The 8,421-nt window shown below is 47.9% G+C and overlaps 2 protein-coding genes across 5 annotated transcripts; both read left to right on the top strand.

Moving 5' to 3' along the window:
• The first annotated feature begins 329 nt into the window (after positions 1 to 329).
• On the top strand, positions 330 to 4,623 carry LOC109776510 (ABSCISIC ACID-INSENSITIVE 5-like protein 2). Of its 4 annotated transcripts, XM_020335155.4 has the most exons (5): positions 391 to 588; positions 653 to 1,612; positions 1,845 to 1,916; positions 3,487 to 3,596; positions 4,258 to 4,377. In XM_020335155.4, exons 2-5 carry the CDS (start codon positions 752 to 754, stop codon positions 4,262 to 4,264), a joined length of 1,050 nt encoding a protein of 349 aa, XP_020190744.1. In that variant the 5' UTR covers positions 391 to 588; positions 653 to 751; the 3' UTR covers positions 4,265 to 4,377. The 4 variants fall into 4 exon arrangements, with proteins under 4 accessions (XP_020190745.1, XP_020190743.1, XP_073366930.1 ...); XM_020335154.4 differs by having other exon boundaries at positions 341 to 1,612; positions 4,258 to 4,623; XM_073510829.1 differs by lacking the exon at positions 3,487 to 3,596 and having other exon boundaries at positions 384 to 588; positions 4,258 to 4,623.
• A 2,110-nt stretch (positions 4,624 to 6,733) lies between these two features.
• On the top strand, positions 6,734 to 8,196 carry LOC109776509 (protein RETICULATA-RELATED 3, chloroplastic). Its single transcript, XM_020335153.3, has one exon. The coding sequence runs from the start codon at positions 6,891 to 6,893 to the stop codon at positions 7,956 to 7,958; it is 1,068 nt and encodes a 355-aa protein (XP_020190742.1). The 5' UTR covers positions 6,734 to 6,890; the 3' UTR covers positions 7,959 to 8,196.
• Positions 8,197 to 8,421: the final 225 nt, after the last annotated feature.

The raw sequence follows: 8,421 nt of genomic DNA, 5'->3' as shown, positions 1-8,421 counted from the left end.
TCCGGCTCGCTCCAGTGCTTGTAGTCTTCGGTAGGTGGTTCATAGGCCTGATTGTAATTTTTATTACCTCTTGTGTTCTCTGTACTGTCATGATTGATGAATAGATTGTAAATTTCTCTAGCAAAAATAATAATACACACACCCTTAAAACTAGTGGCAACCTTTTCTTTTTACAGGAAACACGGTCAATCTCATTAACTAAACTAGACTAGCGAGAGCGCTGACAACGATTACATGTAAACTTGGTCACCATCACTGACCTCTCGACTTGCTACAACTCTTAACCCGTGTTGTGTTGAACAAAGAGGCCATATCCCACTTCTGTTTATGTATTTCTTCTGCCACAGTCCCATACCTTCGTTTCTCCTCCTCTCCACGGCGACCTACCCACCCGACCCAGCCCGCCTTGAAATCTCTCCCGCCGCCGCGCCGTACGCCGTAGCTTAGCGCCACCGCCCGTCGCCACAATCCCCTCCGCCTCTCACGCGCGTCGTCGCCACCGCCGTCCGCGCCCTTCCCCACCGCGGCATCGCGCCCCTGCTGTCTCCAGTCCACCCCGCCCTCAATCTCTAGCCATTGGGCTCTGAGGTACGGCACGAGCTTGTTTTCACCCAGTGATTCGTTACACCACACTGACCTCGGCAGTTCTTAGGCGCGCCGGCGCGCATCCGGCACACCCTAGATCCGCCCCCGGAACCCGGAGGTCTCGCCGCGGTAGAAATCGGGCGGAGGTAGGACTGTGTACCCATCCATGGGGAGTCGGAAAATGGCGTCACAGCCCGGGCGCGGCGCCGGCGCCGGCGACGACGCCGGCACGTCGCAGCGCGGGCAGGTGCAGAGCCTGGCGAGGCAGGGGTCTCTGTACAGCCTCACCCTCGACGAGGTGCAGAACCATCTGGGAGAGCCCCTGCAGAGCATGAACCTCGATGAGCTGCTCAGGACCGTGTTTCCTGACGACATGGAGCCCGATGGCGCGACCACCAGCCAGTATGTGCCGAGCTCAAGCCTCCTGCGCCAGGGCAGCATCACGATGCCGACCGAGCTCAGCAAGAAGACGGTGGATGAGGTGTGGAAGGGCATCCAGGAGACACCCAAGAGGAGTGTCCAGGGGAGTGGCCGGCGCAAGCGGGAGAGGCAGCCCACACTCGGGGAGATGACACTCGAGGATTTCTTGGTCCAAGCAGGGGTTGTCACCCAAGGATTTCTCAAGGACACTGGCGATGCTGGCAATTTGGGTCTGGTGGGGAGAGGTGCCACAGCAGCCGGAGCCGCCGATTTGACATCTGGGGCGCAGTGGTTAGGCCAGTACCAGCAGCAGATTGCAGCTGCAGCCGTCAGCACTCATCAGCATGGCCAGCAAATTGTGCCAGCTGCTTATATGCCCATTCAGTTTGTCCCTCAGCCGCTGAATGTTGTTGGCCCTGGTGCCTCTGTGGGGTCTGCTTACTCTGATGGCCAGAGTACATCACCAATCAGTCCAATATCTGATTCTCAGACACCTGGGAGAAAGCGTGGTGTATCAGGAGATATCCCGAATAAGTTTGTGGAGAGAAGGCAGAAGAGAATGATCAAGAATAGGGAGTCGGCTGCCCGTTCAAGGGCTAGGAAGCAGGTATACCTCTTTTTTTTTTCTCTCTAGTTCTTTCTATACAGCAATGCTCTAACTATAGATCAAGATTCTTGAAAGGTTATCAATGGTACTTGTCTGAATTTGTCTTCTCTTGTGATCTGTGATCTGAAAATTGTTACAATATCTTCTCAAAATAAATAAATGTTACAACATGCTTACTTAAGTTTTCCATAATTGTGTAGGTTCAGTATTACTTACCTTGTATTTGCAACAGGCCTACACTAATGAACTCGAAAACAAGGTATCCCGTTTAGAAGAGGAGAATGAGAGGCTAAAGAAGCAAAAGGTATTTTCTTTTCAATACAAGTTTACCAAAATGCTGCACTTTTCAGTAGAAGTCAGACTACCTGATAAGTAGTAGGGAATAGATGTGATTGCTCATAGTGTCAATTTCATAGTTCGCACTGTTAAGCACTTAAGCTATCCCCTTCTGGTGTATGGGTATGAGAGTATCATAGTTCTATAATCCTATGTATTTGCTTCCACTACTGGGGCCCAACCATTACTATGTGGGAGCAAATAAAACGCACGAGCTCTCAAATAATGCCGCGCTTTTCAGTAGAAGTCAGACTACTGCGTTTTAGTCTGGGATAACTACAATCTGGTGTACAATGGACAATTCGACCTGTTGGAATATGTAATTAATAGGTTAATTATGAACTACGAGGCAACCACTTTTCTATTGGATATTGGAGTTTACCTTGTATTTACCTCAATTTTCATGCTAACCGAATAAGGTCACACTATGCTAGTACATGGTAGAAAAGGAAAAACTATAAAACAATAGGGGCTCATTTGATTTCATTAGAGAACTGTTTTAAATTCTTTTTGGATATTCTAATGAACGCTTCTGATCTGCTCCTTGCATTAGAAATTTTAACACAATAATTCTGCGGTCTAGCTCTAAAGGTAGGAGTGTACTCCCTCCGTTTCTAAATACAAGTCCTTTTAGGGATTCAATACGAACTACATACAGATGTATGTAGGCATATTTTAGAGTGTAGATTCACTTATTTTACTTCGTATGTAGTCCATATTGAAATCTCTAAAAAGACTTATATTTAGGAACAGAGGGAGTACTTCAGTTATTAGTTACAATAGAGGGGTAGGAACCAGGAACTGTCTGCTGCAGATTTTTGGGATGACATAGACCAGAATACCTGATAATGTTGTAAAAAGAGTGATAAAAGGGAAATGCATATTACAAGAGTTGTATAGTCCTGATTGCCCTGAAACAAAGATATACATCTGATTATATGTGAATGCATATATAATCAGCAGGGTTATGCATTAAGTGAGATACTCCTGATTATGAATGTCTACACGGGAGTATTGTTGTTTTTTAGAGAGAGTGGGAGGATTTGTTACCATGGACATGTCAGGTTATGATCAGCAGGATGTTATGTACCTGCCTACCTGTTGCTCAGTTAATCTGCGGGATTAGTTACCATATTCCCGGAAACATATGGGAGTCAAAGAGAGAAACCTGGGCGAGCGGAAAACGGAGGAGTGGAGCGAAACGACACGCGGCGCAGGGAGTTGTTTGACTAACCCAGGAACATCGGTTGCAGGGACAGTAGGGGCCCTTACCGCGACCTTTCACTGACATACGAGGTTCACTCTGAGAATAAAACGAAGGAGCTCTCCCAGAGCTCTATTCCTAGGGAGCGTAGAACCTTTAGGGACACTTCAAGAGCGTGACTGAAAAATAATATCACAGTGCTAACATGGTACTATGTGATGTTAGAAATAGTGTGGTGTTGCAAGGGAAAGCGAGTTTCTCTCCAGTCTCTGCAACATAATTTTATCTAAAAGATTATATTGCCACCATCATTTAGGGCCTCTTTGATTTGCAGGATTTCCAAAACGCGGGAATAGGAATAGAGTGGGCATGTCATCTTCAGTACTACAGGATTGTGAGGATGTTTGATTGTGCACGGGAAAAACGGAGGATTCTTTCAAAGTGGTAGGAGTGGATGCAAATTTTCCCATGAAATCTAGTGCAAATGATCCTAAGGAAAAGTTCCTATGGTTTGCAAGTCTACGAATCAAAGAACCCACATAGGAAAAATTCCTAAGGATTAGAATTCTCCAAAATACCTTCGCAGATCCTTTGAATCTTGTGAGTGAGGGATATCCGGATATGTATCATGTATCGACTGTCTGCTTCTTCTTTTTTGAAATGACTGTCTGCTTCTTCGGAAGTGTAGATTTGATTACTGCACCATTTTGTGGGTTCTGGTTTTAGTTGTAGAGATATATTAATTATACAATGATTGTAAGTGGTAATTGAGTGGAATGATCTCTTTTAGGTGCTTTAAGATTAGGAGGAATCTGTCAGATTGAAACATGTTTATAGAACTCACATTTCATTTTCTGGTACTGCATAATTTCAGTACATTATTCATCTCTTTTGTGGCGAAAAATAGTACGGAATACATGGTAGCCCTTTATCACTGATACAAGGGTCGTGGCACCAGGGGTTAATTAACAATCTGTCAACAAATTTCTTGTGCTTATTTCCTATCTAATCCTGCTTTCAGCCAAATGTTTATCCACTCTGATGCTATTAGCAAATCTTCCATGCATAACATTGACATGCTGACCTTTTTCTGCCCTATCTTCAGGAGTTGAACATGATGCTTTGCTCGGTGCCTCTACCAGAACCCAAGTATCAACTCAGGAGAACATGCTCGGCCGCTTTCTGACTCTGTCCAGAATACTTTGCCTTGTAGATTTTAAAGTGGCGGCGCTCGTAAGTTTTGCCTGTTTGGTTAGAATCGTTTGCGAGCCTGGGAGTTCCTTTTTGGCTTATCCTTGCCCAGTGATTTCCGGTGTGTAGATCAGCGGGAGCCTAGCATGTGCTGTGTTAGCACTTGGCACTTTTATTTACCTGTGTGCGGAGGCCCTGCCACCAGCCTAGTATGTAAATCTGCTGGACACATTTTAAAGTTATCAGAGCTTTCTTGGCATGGGCTGCTCTTTCATGTAAATGCAGAGCGGTATGCAATTTGCTCTCTTTTTAACTTTCGAAAAGTGCGAGTTACATTGCCTGAATACTTCTGACTCAGGTGAACGACCGTAGGATACAAGACATTTGGAATGTGAAGAATTCACATGAAACAGTTCAATGAGATTCGGTTTCTTGATATTGCTTCCGCCTCTTGACTCTGTTTTCAAAGCCATTTAGACTTGTGTGCCTCGACGAAATGAACAACTTCCTCCTTGGGCGGAAGTTTAGACTCCCGCCCAACTTCTGTCTTCCTCCTTGCGCGGGCCGTCGAGCTTGCATATGATCTCCGATCAAGACGTCCCAAATATCAAACTTGTGTGCCTCGACGAGATGAACAACTCTCATGTTGGTCACTTTTTCAAATAAGGCCATCTTGAATACTTTTCGAGGTCATATTTACCTTTCAGTCGGACCCGGTCTTGCAGCAGACTGGATTATCCGAGTCTCGTAGTGAATTTGCAGGCCATATACTATTTCTGATGATGATGACTCCAAAACCAAAGATTACCGTTTTGGCGATACGCACAACTTCTGTATTGAACACTTCTCCATCCGAGGTCATCTTGATAAACTTTCGGGCACATGTTCAGTTTCACTCGGATTTGAGCTCATCCACTCGGATATTAGAGTCTTTCACTCGGATCGTCCGACGGTACTTTTTCACTCGGATGTTAGAACCTTTCATTCGGAAGACAATCTTTCATTCGGATGACTATATTTTCACTCGGAGGTCAATCTTTCACTCGGATGACTATAATTTCACTCGGAAGGTAATATCTTACTCGATCGACAAGTTTTCATTCCGACGGTAATCTTTTTCACTCGGAATATTTTCACCTGGAGGACAATTTCACTCGGATGACTATATTTTCACTCGGATGATAATAAGTTCACTCGGACGGCAAACTTTCACTCGATCGGTAAGTTTCACTCGGATGGTAAGCTTTTCACTCGGATTTCCCGACTGAAAACATAGCATGATCTTGATTTGTCTCTCCAAGTCTCATATGACCTCGGATTGAGACGAGTTATATATGAAAATCGATCGGCTCGATGAGACGAAACTTTCTTGTGTTGAAGGTTTCTCGATTAAAGGCCTGCTTGAGGGCCGAATTCCTAGCGTGACCCATCAGACATGGTGTCTGGTACCTCGCGCCATATTTCCGTTTAGGTTCGGTCTGAAGTGTATTGCCTCTAACTTTTGCATATGAACTCGGATTGAGATGATTATATATTAAAATCGATTGCCTCGACGAAACGAATACAATTTCTTTAGAGTGCTTCTTCATCCAAGGTAGTCTTGAATGCGTGATCGGCCGAAAACCACTTGGAACATTGAATTCTGCCACTCGGAGTATAATTTCGATCCCTAAGATGGGTTCGGATGATGATAACTTAAACATCAAAGTTGTTCCATTCGGCGATGTGAAACTTTCCATGCTGAAAACCCTTTCACCCGAAGCCATCTCATTTTCTTTTATGCCATGCCAAAATCTGATGTCAACAACACAGAAACCGAGGACGCGCTATATTTTGGAACGGATGGAGTATGTATATATACATTCATATGTAATCCGTATTGAAATCTCTAAAAACACTTCTTTTATAAATCGGAGGGAGTAGTTCCTATAGGGTAGGAGTGGAGTGGAGTTGTGGTTCCTTGTAATCATGCCATTTGCCATGTAAAACTTGTTTGGTGGTGGGGTTGTTGTCGCGTTCTTCTCTAATATTACCTCCGTCCCAAATTACGTATCTTAAATTTATCTACATACGGATGTATTTAGATACGTTTGTCCCGAATCATCTGTTTTAGAGTTGTATAGATACAGATGTATCGACATATAGTGAAGTACCATATGATACGTACGAGTGTGCGTATTTGAGAAAAAAAAACTCGGACCGTTCCAATCACGCAAGAGTGTGAATCAAACGAAAACTCAGGCAAAATTTTCAGAGCTTGGAGGTCCAACGAATTTTCAGAGGAAGCAAACAAAGCGAAATTCTTTGTTGGGGAGCTGAGGTCCGCAGCCGGCACTGTGCGCTTTCTTTTTCCCCACGAGCGGCGGCCCCGTCCCGTAGGTCAGGTGTCGCGCTGTCGCGGCACGTATACATATTGCGCCGCGCACCCACTCCCCACCGAACCACCGCACCACATCACACCAACCCCCAAAACCTCCCCGCATCTGGCGCCTCTCCCCCGCCGCCGCCGCCGCCGAGGACACCGAGCTTCTCCCCCGCCTGATCGCCATGGCCGCCCCGACGGCCTTCGCCGCCGCCAAGTTCCTCCCCTCCGCCCACCTCGACTCCTCCGCCCGCCTCGCGCCGCTCCGCGCCGCCCCGACCTCCAACCTCGCCTTCTCCCCGCTGCCCGCCTCCTCCTCGGCACTCCTCGCCCTCCGCTCAGCTTCCCCGTCCCCGTCCCCATCCGGGCCGGGAGGGAAGCTGCCCCCGCCCCCGCCCCCGCGCTCCTACGGCGGCGGCGGCGGCGGATCTGGCGACGCAGCGGACTCCGGGGGCGCCAGCGACGGCGCCGGCGGCCGCGCAGGCATCCTCGGCATGTTCCTCGCCGGGTGGGCGGCCCGCGTCGCCGCGGATCCCCAGTTCCCGTTCAAGGTGCTCATGGAGGAGCTGGTCGGCGTCACCGCCTGCGTGCTCGGCGACATGTCGTCCCGCCCCAACTTCGGCCTCAACGAGCTCGACTTCGTCTTCTCCACCCTCGTTGTCGGATCCATCCTCAACTTCGTGCTCATGTACATGCTCGCTCCCACAGCCGGGGTCTCCGCCGCCGCCTCTGCCGCCGCCTCTGCCGCCGTCTCCTCCCTCCCCAGCCACATGTTCGAGCCGGGTGCTTACTCGCTCGGCTCCCGCGTCGCGACCCTCGTGTCCAAGGGCACCACGTTCGCGGTGGTGGGGTTCGGGGCCGGGCTCATGGGCACCGCGATCTCCAACGGGCTCATCGCCTTGAGGAAGCGCATGGACCCGGCCTTCGAGACCCCCAACAAGGCGCCGCCCACGCTGCTCAACGCAGGCACCTGGGCGCTCCACATGGGCATCAGCAGCAACCTGCGATACCAGACCCTGAATGGGGTCGAGTTCCTCCTTGGCAATGTCATGCCACCCCCGGTCTTCAAGGTGTCCGTGATCGCACTCCGTTGCATGAACAACGTGCTTGGTGGGATGTCCTTCGTGTTGCTTGCAAGGCTCACTGGTGCGCAGAAATCAGATAAGCCGGCATCTTCTGATTCAGAAGCCAAGGAGAGATTGATAGCTGAGGGCGATGCCATTGCTGCTAATGTTAGCAGTGAGGACAAGTGATTTGGGTATAGTAGACGGTAAGTAGGTCGGGGCATGCTTGCTTGCGTTGTGCATCGCCCTAGCCTCCTTTGCTTGGACACAGGCCAAGAAACTTGTAGATGGTAAGTCGGTCGGTTGGTTGGTAATAATGAGTGAGGCTTGAAATATTTTGTTCAGTCAGTTCATGGTGATTTGGTGTTATGAGATGGCTTGCTTAGATGATCTTAGAATAAAGTTTTATCATTCTCCCGTGTGCTCATTTGGTCAATTATTCATCTGCAGTCTTTACTTATTCACAGTCTTTACTTATTCAGTAGTTCATGTTGATCTGTTTGCTTGCATTTTCTGATACTAACCAACTTTATAAGATGTGAGTATATACTGATATTTGATGACAAGATGTTTATGAGTTGGGTAAACTTATTGATGCAATGAGGCCACAGAGCCAAATTTAGCCACAACAGTGTGCTGAGATGATCTACTA

Source organism: Aegilops tauschii, chromosome 3 (genome assembly GCF_002575655.3).
Source record: "Aegilops tauschii subsp. strangulata cultivar AL8/78 chromosome 3, Aet v6.0, whole genome shotgun sequence".
In the NCBI taxonomy this organism is placed as follows: Eukaryota; Viridiplantae; Streptophyta; class Magnoliopsida; order Poales; family Poaceae; genus Aegilops; species Aegilops tauschii.
Note: the sequence above shows the minus strand (reverse complement) of the source record. Positions and strands in the feature narration are given on the sequence as shown.

Excerpts from the sequence above, each read along its gene's own strand:
- LOC109776510 (XM_020335154.4), top strand. The coding sequence starts at position 752 with ATGGGGAGTCGGAAAATGGCGTCACAGCCCGGGCGCGGCGCCGGCGCC. Across the intron at positions 1,613-1,844 it reads GTTCAAGGGCTAGGAAGCAG|GCCTACACTAATGAACTCGA; the intron begins GTATACCTCTTT and ends TATTTGCAACAG. Across the intron at positions 1,917-3,486 it reads AGAGGCTAAAGAAGCAAAAG|GATTTCCAAAACGCGGGAAT; the intron begins GTATTTTCTTTT and ends TTTGATTTGCAG.
- LOC109776509 (XM_020335153.3), top strand. The coding sequence starts at position 6,891 with ATGGCCGCCCCGACGGCCTTCGCCGCCGCCAAGTTCCTCCCCTCCGCC.